Raw genomic sequence first — 16,426 nt, 5'->3', positions numbered from 1 at the left:
AAAACTCCTTCAGGCGGAGAAGCCTCGTACAACGATGAAGCGCACAAAAAGAAGCTAAACTACAAACGAAGTACAAGTGTTGAAAGAATTGCTTGAGTTCTGATTGTTGAAAAACTTCTGGACCAAGGCTATATTTATAGCCTTAGGTTGGGGCGCCCTGAGGGTTCCGGGCGCCCTGGGGGAGATAAACTTTATCCCCCAACGTTCAGATCGAGTCAAAACTCAATCCTGTGAAAAAATCAACTCCGGGCGCCCGGAAAGGGTCCGAGCGCCCTGAAGGGGTCCGGACGCCCCGGACAGCTCCAGGTGCCACGGCTGGAAAAGTCAACCCCATTGACTTTTCCCATCAGTCTGTGGCGCCGCGGTTGGAAAAGTCAACCTCGTTGACTTTTTCTAGCCCGAGTCTTCTGCTCCGACTCCGTTCGCCTCAAACCCAGTCTTCCGCTTGCTTCGGTGATCTCTACCATCCGGAATAGGGCTCACCCGAACCCAACCTCCGGTCTTCGGGGCGCCCGGAAAGGGTCCGAGCGCCCCGAAGGGGTCCGGACGCCCCGGACAGCTCCGGGCGCCACGGCTGGAAAAGTCAACCCCGTTGACTTTTCCTATCAATCTGGGGCGCCACGGCTGGAAAAGTCAACCTCGTTGACTTTTTCTAGCCCGAGTCTTCTGCTCCGACTCCGTTCGCCTCAAACCGAGTCTTCCGCTTGCTTCGGTGATCTCTGTCATCCGGAATAGGGCTCACCCGAACCCAACCTCCGGTCTTCTCGAGCAAGATTCTGCTTCGGCTTCTCATCCTTCGAAATCACCGCGTGCTTCCTTCTCGTCCGCCAGCGTACTCATCCGCAGTCTTCGTCCCTCGGTCGCACCCCGTGCCGACCTTCTTGCTAGCTGCGTCTCTTGCTCCTCGAGCAGTCGTTCTCTCCGGCTTCTCGTCCCTTAGAACCACCGCACGCTTCCTTCTCGTCCGCCGGCGTACTCTTCCGCAGCGCCTCGTCCCTCGGACGCACCGCGTGCCGTCCTTCTCGCTAGATGCGTCTTCCGCTCGACTACCTGTGCTCCTAAGCTCCTGCACACTAAGGCACAAAATTAAAATAACACGGGACCTAACTTAACTTATTGATCACACCAAAACCACCTTAAGATTCCAACAAATACACCTCTTGGAATACCAGCCAAAGTATCAGTTTCACTTGCCGCAGCTTCAATGTTTGCAGGAGATTCATCATTTGGACTTGAAAGCATAGAAATAATACTCAAAACTATGCTCCCAACCTGCATTTTTGAGAATAAAGAATGATATTTTAGAACATCAACAAAACACAACTAATAAATAGATACATAAGAAAAACTACATCCATCAGCCAACACTATTATAATAATAAAGATAGATCATAAATAATTAGTACAATAACTCAACCAATTAAGTACAGTACAAACTATGAAAATTAATATACTGTAAATCCAATTTAACTTCCAAAACGAATTTATAAGATGTAAAATTAGTTTAAAAAAAATTTGATCCACATATCTAATTGTGACAATTTTCCTAGATAACTTTTCAGAACAACTGATGTTTGTACTGTGTCAGTACACCAGCTTTGTCAGAGGGGAAGAAATTTATCAAATACAGTATCAGTTTATTCCATTAGGAGCTCTTTCATAGCCGCCAAATCTATCAAATGATACTGTAAATTCCAAGGAAAGACTTGAATGAATAAAAAGTAGAACAACACTTATCTAAGTGTTCCATTCAACATATCTAAGATTCAGTGATTCCTGTACCACCAAAACTAAATTAACTGAAGGAAGTTTTTCAAAAGAAAAGTTTTCATTACTCAAGATGATGCTTAAAGGGATGATTATAGATTCTCAATTGTCAGATCCTATATCACCATAATGAATTCAGTCGTCCGTGCCTTGCATCCCGTAAGATGTAAGTTTGCTGAGGATTAGTTGGACTGCATTTATGGATATAATCAAACAATAATGAACACATGAGACATCTTAATCAAGATTTATTTGCACCATCTTAATCAAGATTTATTTGCACCAGGGAAATAAACTATTGATAGCTTCCTTATGGAGTTCAAAGCCACATTCATAGGACACCCGAGGCATGGTTGATAAGGCTACAAAAAATTAGAGCAAACAGTGGGCTGTAAAACCCATCCAATAGGAAGTGGTTATACCCATTATTTTGTGAACAAACTCGACATGATAAGAGCTGGTTTATGTTAATCCAAAAACCTAAAAAAATAGACTTCAACATCCTATTTGAATGCTTCATTGGTAGACACGTCTAAGATGAACAGAATGAAAATCATCTTGAAAGATCATTATCATAAATAAAAGGTGAATCTAGCACTCATAATAGATGGAAAGAAGTACCGGCCACGGATTTATATTTTGATGGAAAACTACTCAAGAAAATCAGACTGCTTAATTCATTTTCTCACTCTTATTCCTTAGTGATAAATATAGCATGGTTTCCATGAAATAAAGGTGAATTTTCAACAAAGTTTGAGTGAGTTTATGATCTTGGGCATCACTATCCCTTTATTGCCACTATGTTGTCTTATTTTTTGTTTAATATTGCAGTTTTCCCGGAATTCATATTACGAACAACTGACTGAGAAGACAGCACGAAGACACACTAAGCTAAACATAAGCATTGCGCTTTTCTATTTACACCTTGCGTGTATGAAAGGAGAACAGGAAAGGAGAACAATTGGAAAACGAGAAATAGAACACTTTTCCACCTAAAAATAAATAAACGAATAGGAAGTATTTTAATTATAAAAAAATCTTCATTTTCATATTTAAATTTTTCAAAAAATACAATAATATTAGTATTTCATTTCATTGTAGCAAAAATGATTACCTTCATGCAATTAAAAACTAAATAAATAAGTTATACTTAAAAATTTTGAGGACCAAACCAATCACCCCCAAGATTACACTTAAAAGTTTTGCAATGAAATTTAACTCAAACATGATGATGGATAAGTTTTTAATGAAGCCAAATAGATAGGGTTTTTAATTAACATCACAATCCATGTGAAATATCTCACAGGCCAACCCACAGAATCCTAGTATAACTCGTCCAGCACAAAAAGACTTCAAAACTAGGGAGTGTCATCTAGTTTCTGGTTGCCATGAAAGGTACAAGATGCTTATTGAAGCTGAAATGAATAAAAGTTGTGCCATTCACTTGCTGTTTCGCCTAGGACTTGAATCAGTAGATCTTGACCTTGATCCTGGAGGTGAAACTGAAGGATGCCTTGGCGACCTGCGATGGGATCTTGATCCCTCAGCATCATGAGGCTTCCTGCACATGAACCAGGAAATTGCAGTAATGAAATGATCAACCAGAATAGGCCAACAATTCTGTGAATCCATAAACTAAGTATCCGACACCATTTTTATAGTGCCATATAAAATTCACTAAGAATCATGAACATTCAAAACACAAGAAGCCAAAAGAACAAACAAAAATTGTAAAAAAGTTGTGTATGATGGATGGAATGTTTAACTTACTCTTCGTGACCATTAGCATCTCCATTTCTATCAGTATCAATGTAGCTTGGAGAATTGATTCGGTGGTCTTCATCCTGAATGTGTTCCCTGGAATGGTCTCTAGGGGATCTTGTATAACTGCGTTGTCTTCTCTTTGGAGAATAGTAGTTGTCATGGCGGGATTTTGGTGCGGGAGAGTAGGATCTAGTGAAAAAACAAAAGAAAAAAATGAAGATTCAAATAATAATTCATAAAGAAAATTCTCCAGAACTTTAGAGTGAAAAACATACATAAATATGACACCTACGCTCACCGTGAGTGATGTCGGGCCCTTGAAGAATAACGGGGAGATCGTGAGCGTGACCTTGAACGAGAGCGTCCTGTGAAATCCAAAGTATCATTAATAAAAGCTTTAGCACAAGAATACACTTTTTTTCTCAAAAAGATAGGTGCATGTTGCTCAACAAAACATGACTAAGGGATAAAATAGAAACACAAGATCACCTAGATCATCTTATCAAAATCACAATAAAGTCCAACTGAGGCTAACATAAAATTAAAGAAGTTTCAAAAACAGCAGCACAATTTTAGACATCAATTATTTTTGTTACTAGGAAACAAGTAAATTATATATCACCACAACGGACAATAATCCATAAGTATATTCAACTCAGGACAAGAGAAGTTATCTACACCTAAGTTGGTACTCAAAAAGGATTGTTAGAAAATTGTCAAGTCTCTGAAAAGAATGGTGTTTTTGAGAAAATAATTAAAAATAAATAAATAACTTTAAGAAAATCAGGTGCAAGATTGTATCAAATTCCTAACTGAGAAGCAAATATGAGTCCATAGCATCGGACCATAACATCTGAGTGCATGATCTAAGATCCTTTTAACAAAAGCATTTATTGACTTTTGATTTGTAAAAAAACAGAAATTGCAGAAGAAAGTATTTGCATAATGGTAGAATGAATCAAGAAGCCACCCAAAATACATAATCTCTCTAGTGATCTCATTAGTCATTTCTATTCATGTTAATCTTCTAATTAAAACGATGCTGGTGGACAAAACTTAGAATATCAATGGTGTTTTCAGACTTTGAAGATAAATAATCACTAGCTATTCTTATTAATTTCACATAATTTCACTTTGCGATTAAAAATATCATTGAAAATGTAAATAATAGAGTTTAATAATACACAAAGTATGTCAAAACACTTGAACCAAGAAGCCATTAAAACAAAATAAAAAATGTAAAGAGATAATTAAATTTTAACAAAAGTAAAGTATAGCTTTACCTACAGGAAATTAGAAGAAAACTTAGATTCTAGCAAAATTGCCAATGAAAAAATAGATAATTAGAAATAAACAAGTATGAAATTACAGAAACATGTCAGAATTATAACTTAAGAAGGTATATGAGATATTCATTTCATAAAGATTGCAATGACAAACTACCATAATGAGAAGGGCGGCGGCGATCATAACCAGATGGCCCTCTAGTAAGAAGAAGAAAAATTGTAAGTACATTATTAGCAAGCTATGCCATTATCAAGATTTTTTTTAAAAAGAAATTAGAATAACAAGTCAATAAAACATAATGGTTATCCAAATACCTGGCTTTAGCTCTTTTACGCATATCTTCTGGCCTTTTCCTTGACTCAGCTGCAACAACCACAGCTATCTCCCTACCACCAAACACTTGCCGATTCATGTGATATTGTGCCTCTGAAGCATCATAAGGATCAACAAACTCTATGAATGCAAATCCACGAGGCTCTCTGTAACATAATAATTAGTTATCAGAACAGAAAAAAGTAATTTATTCATGGCAGTAGGAAAAGGTGAAAAGATCTCCGTGTTTCTAAGTTTACCGTAATGGAGCAATCACTTAACATGTCTTGTACACTTGTTGAAGGATCACAGACAATGATAAATAACACTCCAGTAAAATGGTGCTCACGTGTCAGAAAAATGAGTTACCAGTCAAGCTCTAATGTCTTCAAATATCTTCTACAATCACTTCATAATTTGCATGCCATACTCTTCAATCGAATGTACACTATGGAGCACTTTAGAATATAATCCTCCAATTATCTTCTTGTCAAACCCAATTCAAAAAGTCGATCTTCCTAACTTTGCTTTACCAAACTAAACTTCATGAGGGACTAAATTCTCTTCAAACAGGAACTTCTTGATTTGAACAAAACACTAGTCCTCAACAAAAAGAATATATTATGCAATGATAAAGAGTGTTCTTCAACAAATGCATGGCTTCTATTAACTTCAAATCAATATACCCCTGAGAATCATTTAAAGAATGAACACATATTGGAAATAAAAAAAGGAATAGTGTAGCAGCAAATGATGCAGAATAACATTTTTTCATACAGAGAATGTATTCTAAGAGATAATACAGAAAGAAACTAAGCACGTGATGAGCTTGAGAAGTCAATCGTGGGTTAACTAGCCTAACTGTGATAGTTTGCTTTAGTCTAAGATCTTTAAAAGATCTCAAGCATTTAGAATAAATGAAACTCTAGAACCCAAGAACTGAATATTAGAAAAATCAGATAACCTATTATTCTTATAAAAAATTAAACAAGCACATGCAAAAAGATTAAAAAAACATGTGTATAACCCAAGTAAACTTACCCAGAATAGTAATCCTTTGGCATATAAACATCTCGAACAGGACCAAATCTTTCAAATGGAACTCGAAGATCCTCAGGTCTGTAGGGAAAAATAAAAGATTCGTGAATAAATGTACTGTTTTAAATTGGCCATCCAAAACAAATTCTCATATCCTTTATCTCTCTATTAATCCAATAATTCAAACAAGAAAGCCTACAAATTTAAGAGAAACATTACCGACAAGTTAGAGGAATATTTCGAACCAAAAGGCTACCAGATCCCTGTTCCTTCCCGCCATGACCACCACCATACCCTCTCCTAGGTGGACTTCTTCCTCTGCCACCATAACCCCTCCTGGGTGGACTATAGTAAGGGGGACTGTACCTCCTCATTGGAAATCTGAAAAATCACAGCAAAAATCCATCATTCCTTATTGGAAGTCAATAATGACTACAAGAGATTACAATATCAACAGAATCAATACATAAACAAATAGTTCAAATTATCATAAAAGAAGGAACAAATCATGTTCACAACAATATTTCTTGGAAGAGCAGATTTTGTGTTTGATAGGCAATTAGACCAGAATGACATTCCTGGAAGTTTCTAGTCACATGAGCATTTAGGAATATAGAAGAAGAGCACTGCACAAGTTTCTCACAAGAGGAGTTCGTCAAATGCAACAAGAAGTATGTTGGCGCTATCAGAATATAACAATTAATGATAAGGAGCATGATTGAAGAGGCATGACAGCCTTACCTCCGGAATCATCTTTTTTTTTTTTAACATAACTTCTAAACTCTATTGTCATACACCAGTGAAATCAGCAGATCAGGTCTCAATTTTTCAATATCAACTAAGTTACCTTAACCTAATAGAAGATGCTAACTAACAAATACCACCTAACTAATATTAAAGGGAAAAAAACTTTAAAATCATACAAATACTGTTTTCAAAACTACGGCATCAAGCCGTGTAGGTACATAACAAATAAATGGAAAACGTCTTAAAAACTCATACTTTTGAAGGCATACAAACTGCATTAATAGCATCGGCATAATATGAACGCGAATATATATAAAACATCCCGAGCATCATTTTCGATAAAGAGTAACCAAAACAGAAACAACAATAGAGAAAAAAAAACCGAGATCTTCAACACGATCAAACAGAAAAAGGGGCAACGGCTGGGCATTTCCGGGCCAAGGAGAAACCGAACCTAAAGGAGACAGGAAAAGCGAAAATGTCAATCAGAAAACAGAGGAAGTAGCAGGATCTCCCGGATTGGCGACGAGTGCAAGCCGGCGATAAGAAGGTATCGTAGGCAGCGTCCTCTCGGTCGGAGCAAACCCTAACAATGAGACGAGACACGGCTACGGATCACGATTTGGGACAAAAATATAGGCGGCCCGTGACCTGCGCGTGATAGCTAAGCTGGCCGTGGAGCCCACTCATCTCCGAGGAAATTCTTAATTCCCAACGCACCAAATTAATCAATTAACTAAAAAAACAAGAAGAAGAAGAGAGAATCCAATGTGTGAATATCCAAAAACTGAATCATACCTTTTTATTTCATATTATTGTATTTTCAACTTTTAAATTTATTTATAGGTTAATAGAATTAAATGATTGGTGATAAATGTTTTCTTTAAATTTTCAATAGATAAAAATAGCACAAAAATTTCAAACAGTCCAAGTTATTTGTCGAGACATCAAAGAATTTTTTTTTTATAGATATATATTTTTGAAGAATATAATAACAAAATTAAAATCCATAAATTGCATGTTGATAGATTCAATTCCAAGTCTGAATCATCCAACAATCAAATTTTTAATCTTATGGACAGATTGGCTAGAAAAAAAATTTAATAGCAAAGCAAATTAATGCACTCATAAATCAGCAATCTTATGCCTTTTCCATTTTTATTTTCATGCACATAAATTCCAATTAAGTTCTAATGGTTAGGGCATTTGGAGTTTTCGTAGTGAGTGAGAATGAAATGATAAAAAAAAAAAGCTTTTAAAAAATGCCAAGAATATTTGCACAAAACTGCTAGTAATTTGAACTGGGTGAACTGTATTATAATTTAGCCATCATCACAAGAATCATGTGAAAGCTAAAGCTGCAGCACATCTCAAAATATATTTTATTCAGTATAAAACACAATTCAATTTTAGAATTTATTCCCTCGTTGGTAAGTTCAAATTTTTTTTTTTTTCTCACGCGCTCAGAACCGAGCTGTGACTTGGGAGAACAAGGACTTGAAATCCATTGTTGCAGTACCAGCACCCTCAGGCTTCGATGCCAGATCAAAAGCCTTGAACTTTATCTCTTCATTTAGTAGAGCCTGTTCAAGTGAATAAAGCACTCAAAACTTGATAAAGTGCCAAAATAATAATAATAATTTCCAAATAATAATCTTTTAGATCAAACACAACGTCCATAACTTATTAAAAGTGTTAGCAACTGCTAAAATTAAACCGATCAGCCCATAATTTACAGAATCGTGATTCGTGATCTAAAATAGATTTGGGGTGAGGATCGGTCGGGATCGATCCTATTAAAAATCCTTGATTAATAATTAAAACAAAGGTCATTTGCATATAAACAAAATAATAATTTTAAATGTACATACAACCATCGATACAAATTTAAATTAACTACTAATTTAATTATCATTCTAGTAGAGTACCACTCAAAAATATTTATATTTTCATATCAACAAATGAAATAGTATAAAATTCTATTAAGACAACAACACTAATAATAACATTTAACCTTAAGAATGTTCCATTAGTTTATCAAATGACCCAATTTAAAGATCAACAAAGCAACTAACACAATGAAAGTTATTGAATCCTTTGATTCGAATACAAATATCAAAAATAATCTTCTAAAAACTCGTTAATTCCATAGAATACCAAACAATAAATATCCAAAAACTCATCATTTTATGACAAAAATGACAAAATATTATTAATCAAAAACTTGCTAAAAAAACAACTAAACAAATGTTCAAATAATTTTGAAATCCTAGACCTAATTTTACAAATAATAATAATAATAATAAAATCTTTCGAGCATCCAACAAAAAAAAAATTTGAAAGATATTTTATTTTAGATCTGAAACTGAATGGTTAAGGGTAAACTTTGTTATTAACTATAGATCTCTAAACGAACTCCAATTTGATATATTACATCAAAAGTTATGGTCACTCAAAGCTTCTACCGATCATGCTTTTATCCTATTCCAATTCTACCGATCATATTTCGATCCTGCTACGATTCTACTGTAAAAATTGATTTTGCACGATTCATGATCACTCAAATTGGATCGTAGGGCACACGATCCTACGATCCAGGATCGTGATTTTATAAACTATGGGTCAGCCATTAAAATATTGAATCCATGTAGCATTAAATCAATTCAGTAAACACGTGTATGGTTTTTTTTTCAAATTAAAGATTTCTAAATATTATTGTGAACAGCACTAATACCTCCTATTTTTGTTTATGGGGTGATAGAATATAGCTAATATCACAGGAGCATCATGTCATCTTTTAAAGAATAGAGATAAATGGACGAGTTTAAATGGTGCTAGAAAAAATTCCAACTCATTCCGATAAAAAACTATATGAAGAAATTCATGGACTTGTTTGGTAGATAACCCAGTAATCTATCTGCTACAGGGAAGAACAAGACAATTTGTATGGTTATAAAATAAAAGCAGCAGCAGTACCTGAATGCAGACTTCTGCAACATCAGCTCTTGGTATAGATTTGGTATCAGTCTGGAGAAGTTCATCATCTTTTCCCACCACCAACTCTCGCTGTGAACCATCTTTATCGAGCAAACCTCCAGGCCTGATCCATCAACAAGAATTCATTTGTCGTCAATCAACACAATTCATGTTGAGGATACTCTTCTCTCTTAATCAATGTGAAGAGAAGGAACTGCAGTGTTTATATGACCTATCTTTCAGCATTTCTCTTTGATGAATATTTTTTAGAGAAAGGACGTAATTTCATTGTATTGGACCTTGCATATCAAGTACGAGTACACAGTCTCTAGGAGTGGTTTATTTTGAGGAAAAATACAATTTGGAATAGGTACCAAACTATGACCTTCCAATTCTGTAGTTTGTCATCCCAACAGATCGGAATGGAGTATATTTCATGAAACTTAGCATGAATGGCATAAAATGACATTACACCATTCGCTTTCACTTCGGGGAGTTGATTAATCACCCTGTTATTATAACCTTTGGGAGATCCATTCCCTTAGTACTATTTACACTTTGTCCATCACTTCTATCATCCTGCATCAATCTTTGTTGTCACGACAAGGAAATGTGAGCAACGTGCTGAGATAGATCTAGAGGTTAACCACACCAAAGCAGCAAAAGGGGATATAGCATACAGAATGGCAGGAACTCCCCCATCATTAAAAGAGCTAGCATCTTCATATGGTAAATATTTATTCAAAAGAGCTGATCAAGCACTCGAGCATCATTATGTTGGCCAAAACTTTCAATATGGTTCTCATGTGAAGGGAATTAAGGATATTAGCCTGCCATGGATGATTATTCTCTAGCACTGATTTGGAAAATAGATTTAAATGGTTCATTTTTTCTAATCCCATTGAACCAACTTGATATTGAAAGATGAACATCAAATCTACCTTCAACAAATCCTTGGTAAAACTAGAAATCCAAGGAATCATCAGGGCCCAGCGACTTACCTTTTCCCAACTTAAAAACGCCAAATTGGTCTCTCTGAAAGAAAAAAAACTTTGTATGCTTGAACTTCGCATGTTGAAGTAGAACAAGGTTTATTATTTCAATTTCAGTACCAATTTTGATATTGCCTGAAATGGCACCATCTTGATGCTGGGAGTGACACCTAATTTGGGGTATAACACAATGAATTCAGGTTAAATTTGAACCTAATTGACTTCAGTTATAAAATAATTAAATACCTATGGTTCAATTTGGATTGAACAAAAGCCAAATATCTATCAAAACCATACTATCTGTATTGCACAAGAAGTTGATGCTCAATTAGTTGACCTGGTTTGGTTTATTTGGATTCGAGATTTAAATTGAGGATAAAAAGAATTGAGATTGTTGATTAATTCCCCCATTGTCTTCTTTTGTAGTAGATTAAGTGAGTGAGGCATTGTCTCCATGGAAGGGAGAGAGAGATAATAAAATGAGAAACAGGAAGAACTAATAGTCCATTCTTTTCTTGCTACACTGTCAAAGTTCATCTAGTTGGATAGAGAGAAAAAGGAACAGAGAAAGAGAGATGAGTCACAAGAAGAACAGCAAATAATTCAATCTCTCTTATTACACATCCACATAAGTTCATCTAGCTCAATACAGGGATGAAAGAAATGCTTGTGACTATCAAACGGGTGGAATGAGATTTTAATCTATTGTGTTGTGGGTCTAGGAAGACGTTTTTTTTCCTTTTCTTCTGAATGACACATATCAGTTAGATAGGGGTAATAGGGGTTGCAGTAAGTTACGGCAGACAAACAAGCCAAAAGCAAAAAGTTCACTGCAAGAGAATTTCTTCTGAAGCAGCTTGGAGTATCTACATAAAAACAAGATATTGACCAGCAATCAAGTCGGCATAGACAAACACAGATTGATAAGTCATACCTTATAATCGTGTAAGGTACACCAGATTCAGCTAAGTACTGTTCTGCCTTTCGTTTCCAGACCTGTGGCAGAGCAGCAGATAAACTAGTTGTGACAGGACATAATTTTTTTAATTTCAATAGCCATCAATGGTTCTCATTTACTCACACACATTTTTTTTAAAAAAACACCCTGATAATTCTTACTAAGCAACTAGTTGAATACCCAAGCCAAAACCTAGTCTCAACAAATTACTTAAGCACATTAATCTGAAGGCTGTCTGAACAAAACATTTTACTATTTGGGCTTATCCTACATCTTTTAAAAAGTGCTTATCCCATTTTAAGTGGCTAAAATAGATGCAGACTCCTAAGGGCATCCATGTTGCAAAGGGGAGGTTATGAACTTGTTTCAATCGAGTAGTAACTTAGATGATATAACTGCATATTCATATAGTACATTAATCACCAAGCTTAGATAAAAGGTTAATTTAGGCATCAAACCAATTTGATAGCAACCAAACCACCTACCACTCAAGCTGATTTACAATCAAAATCCAGTCTACTTTAGAGGTTGAACATGGGTTCAGCACACATAAAATACTCAATCTAAACCTAATGTTAATGGATAATACATAAATATAACATAACCTTTATTTATTTATTTTCAAAATTAACACAACCTTTAAATTTTATGTTAAAATCTAGCTTCCACCATAACTCCATCCAGTTTTCATTAAAATGCTGATTTGGCATTGAATTAAAAGTGGATGCTAGATTTTACCATGAAACCTAAATGATGCTGGATTAGAGAAAAATGAAAAGTTATGCTACATTTGAGAAAAAGGTTAAAAGTTGTGCTATATTTATGTATTGACTCTGATTTTATTGGGGACAATTTTGAAGTGTATGTAAAGTTTCTTTATCAAGTTATCCATCTCAAGCTAATCAGCATAATTACACAATTAAATGCTCATCTGAATATATATAAAATAGAGAACTTTCCTTCTTAACAGTTTGATAATTTCACAAGTTGTGTTCAGTCAGTGGGACATCAGAAGAACAGTTCAAAATGCAGTATGTTGCTACTAGCTTTAATTCTGTTTCTTGCCAATAAAGACCTGGTCCAAAGCAATCTCAAATCCTAATTTGATACCCAATAACTTGAGCATTATAGATGAGATTATTCAAGCACCTGCTAATTATCTGGTCCTGAAATAATCATTGCTATTTCAGGAAACCTTTATAATAGAAAATAGGCCAAGAATATTTCATCGAGAATTTGAGATGTTTGTCATATTGCCAGGAAGAAAAAGGTATCTGTCATAGGCTGCTTATGCAATGCTTACTTACAATTCTACATGCATTTGGAAAACTAATTGGAATTGGTCATCACAAAATAAAATAAAATTATTTATAAGTAACACATTAAAATAAATAGAGAAAATTAATAACAAAAACAAAATTTCCAAGGAAAAAGGATAATTACCAATATGTTACCATTCCCAAGACTATTTAATGGATGATTTGGGTTTGTTCCACCCATAGAACCAACCAAAACAATATGCTTTACATCTGCTGCTTTGGCTGCAAAAAATAGCTATGTTAGTCATATGCAAGATTGTTTAGAATGAAAAAAAAAAATCTTTAGAGAATTTGTGTTACCTGCATCAATTTGATTCTTCTGACCAATCCAATCAACCTAAATCATGGGGAAATCTTAGGTTAGACTAAAGAAAAGAAAGGAAAATTTGCAGGAAGAGATTGACCAGAGAAATATAACCTGTTCAGGATATAACCCATCTTCAAAATAGAACTCAGGCCTTCCCCCTTTGCTTGGATCAAATCCTGGCTTCATTTTTGGCACAGCACTTGTGAGAATTATCAGTGCATCTATGCCTTGCACAGCAGGAACAATAGCCTTATCATCCCTTATGTCTGCCACAAAAATGTCATCAGCTCCTCCAATCTTTTCTTTACTTTCCTCAGTACGTACAAGTCCTCTTGCAATAAACTGATCTGACCTTTCTTTCAATTTTTTAAAAACAATTTGCCCTGAAATAAAAAATTACAAACATGGTGAAACACACACACAAGCATTTAGTGTTCTTGATGCCTCTGTGTTCTGCTATAGGCATAAGTAGAACTCAAAACTATTGCTGCAATGCATCCCGAACTAGATTGTCAGCTTAAATCCCACAGGATCTTAGTTCTTGTAAAACTGCAAAGGCCTTTCTATGAATTTTTCTTTTTGTAAGTAACATCTTTCTATATGTCTCATATAGGATCGGATAAGTCAAAATTTCAAATCACCAAATAAAGTAGAATCCACAGTCGTAAGAACACTTTCGTAATGAATTGATCTTTTCATTCTCAGTTTAATATTCAGTTGTTACACCTTTTTTTTTAAAAAAAAAATCTTTTATCCATTTTCATGTACGTAATTGTTCATTCGGCATCAATTTTCGCTACCTCATTCTCTTTTCTCAGTTTTTTTAATAATACGAAGAACTTTAATATCGATGTATTCGATCATCTATCTTAAGTATGGATGAATCAACAACGCATACAGCTACTAACACACCGTTTTATTGCGAACTACACTATCTAAGTTTGGAAAAAAATAAATGCAAGTTGAATTCGCATTCCTAAGTTCCAACGAATTCTTTCGGTCCAAATTCCAACTGCGTTGGACAATAACTACAAATTCTTCCAAAATTAGGGATTTTCCAAATCCCATCAGAAAACGATCAGATAAAGTGGTTGCATCGCTTTTGTATTTTTGCCATATCCAAAAATCTCGAGAACAAAAATTGAAGTTCAACTTCTCATGCTTAAAAACAAGCAAAAAAAATACGTGGAAAGAAGAAGAAGAAGTGAGAGCCGGAAAAGGAAGTGAATGCGCGATGAGCCAGAACCTGTGCGACCGGCGGCGCCAGTGACGAGAACGGTGATCCTGGAGGAAGCATCGGCCATGGCTCACCACTTTCCACGCCTTCGGCACCGCAACTCTTTCTCCGACGGGAAGAGAACGGATCAGGCTGGGCGTTATCTAGTTGAAGCGGAGCAACTACTTCTCTAGAAGAATCGAGAGAGAGTCGACGAAAAAGCAGATGGGCAACGGATCTGGACAGTCGAAAGGGCGATATTATTGTTTGGATGGACAGGATCATCTCTGGAACGTTTGCATACCGGCGTTGAAGCCCTGGGGGGTAACAAATTAATAAACAAATAAAATTAAATTTATAGTTTTCATTGTTCTAATTCTTAAATATTCTATGTTTTTTTTTCTAATTTTGAAGTTCTGTAAGACTATTAATAATAAAACTTTTAAGTAAAAATATTGTCATATTGTTAACTTTTAAGCGCTCTAATTTTTTTTTTTTAAAAAAAAAAAGTGTCCTTAATTTTAATCATCATTAAAAAGGTGCCTTATTTTGTATTTTTTTATTCAAAAATACTTTTACCAATATTTTTTATTAAACCAATGTAAAAGATTGTTATATATAGAATGATGTTATATTAAAATAGCAAATTGCTTTCCCCCCGTCAACACGCACCCCTCCACTTCCCCCTCTCTCCCCCGCCAAAAAGACGCATGTAACCTTTGTTTTGTTTTTTTTTTTTTCTGATTTTTTTTTTAATTTTTTTTTTTCGGAACTATATAAGTATGATGAGAGTTAATTTTTTTTTCTGATTTTTTTTTATTTTTAATTAATTTTATTTTAAAATTTTTTTATTCATAGTTATATATTTTAATTTTTTTTTTAAATTTCATTTTTAAAATTAATTTTATTTTTAATTTTTTTCATTCATACTTATATATTTTAAATTTTTTATTTAGTTTATATATTTTAAAATTTTTATTTAGTTTAAATTTTTAATCAATTTTATTTATTATTTTTCATTAATATTTATATATATTTTTAATTTTATTTAATTTTATTTAATTTTATTTAGTTTTATTTTTTAATTAATTTTGTTTATTATTTTTTCATTAATACTTATATTTTTTTAATTTTTTTAAATTTTTATTTAGTTTTATTTTTAATTAATTTTATTTATTATTTTTTTAATTTTTAAATATTTATTTAATTTTATTTCTTTAATCAATTATGTTTATTATTTTTTTATAAAATTTTTTAATTTTTTTATTTTATATAATTTTTAAATTACTCCTTCCTTTAAATTACATTCCTAATTTGACACTTAAATTACCCGCATCCAACTATTAACACATATCATAATCTTCTCTCCCTTTAAATTATCCCTCCCTCCAACCATTGACATATAACACATGTCAGAATCTCTCACCCTCTTTAAATTACCCATCATCCAACCATTGACACCTGTCAAAACACCCCCTTCCTTTAAATTACCCCTCTTCAATGCTTGACATATGTCAGAATCTCCCCTCCCTTTAAATTACCCCACTTCTAACCCTTGACACATGTCAAAATCTTTTATCCCTTTAAATGACCCCCCTTCCAACCCTTGACACATGTCAAAATCTCTCATAACTTTAAATGGTCCCCCTTTCAACACTTGACATATGTTAAAATCTCTCATCCCTTTAAATTACCCCCACTTCCAACTCTTGACACATGTCAGAACTTCTCACTTTCTTTAAA

The 16,426-nt window shown here is 34.2% G+C and overlaps 2 protein-coding genes across 5 annotated transcripts; both read right to left on the bottom strand.

Moving 5' to 3' along the window:
• Window positions 1-2,924: 2,924 nt before the first annotated feature.
• Window positions 2,925-7,545, bottom strand: LOC121995785 (serine/arginine-rich SC35-like splicing factor SCL30). 4 transcript variants are annotated; one of them, XM_042549557.1, is made up of 8 exons: window positions 7,298-7,545; window positions 6,388-6,549; window positions 6,172-6,249; window positions 5,133-5,297; window positions 4,975-5,015; window positions 3,830-3,896; window positions 3,538-3,720; window positions 2,925-3,328 (listed from the first exon to the last, which is right to left on the bottom strand). In XM_042549557.1, the coding sequence occupies exons 2-8, from the start codon at window positions 6,540-6,542 to the stop codon at window positions 3,208-3,210; spliced, it is 810 nt and encodes a 269-aa protein (XP_042405491.1). In that variant the 5' UTR covers window positions 6,543-6,549; window positions 7,298-7,545; the 3' UTR covers window positions 2,925-3,207. The 4 variants fall into 4 exon arrangements, with proteins under 4 accessions (XP_042405491.1, XP_042405490.1, XP_042405488.1 ...); XM_042549556.1 differs by having other exon boundaries at window positions 7,370-7,545; XM_042549554.1 differs by lacking the exon at window positions 7,298-7,545 and adding an exon at window positions 7,171-7,282.
• Window positions 7,546-8,189: 644 nt separating this feature from the next.
• On the bottom strand, window positions 8,190-14,904 carry LOC121995784 (uncharacterized protein At5g02240-like). The gene is made up of 7 exons (XM_042549553.1): window positions 14,714-14,904; window positions 13,579-13,850; window positions 13,461-13,497; window positions 13,285-13,382; window positions 11,818-11,879; window positions 9,892-10,015; window positions 8,190-8,498 (listed from the first exon to the last, which is right to left on the bottom strand). The coding sequence occupies exons 1-7, from the start codon at window positions 14,769-14,771 to the stop codon at window positions 8,379-8,381; spliced, it is 771 nt and encodes a 256-aa protein (XP_042405487.1). The 5' UTR covers window positions 14,772-14,904; the 3' UTR covers window positions 8,190-8,378.
• Window positions 14,905-16,426: the final 1,522 nt, after the last annotated feature.

Source organism: Zingiber officinale, chromosome 6A, assembly GCF_018446385.1.
Source record: "Zingiber officinale cultivar Zhangliang chromosome 6A, Zo_v1.1, whole genome shotgun sequence".
In the NCBI taxonomy this organism is placed as follows: domain Eukaryota; kingdom Viridiplantae; phylum Streptophyta; class Magnoliopsida; order Zingiberales; family Zingiberaceae; genus Zingiber; species Zingiber officinale.
Note: the sequence above shows the minus strand (reverse complement) of the source record. Positions and strands in the feature narration are given on the sequence as shown.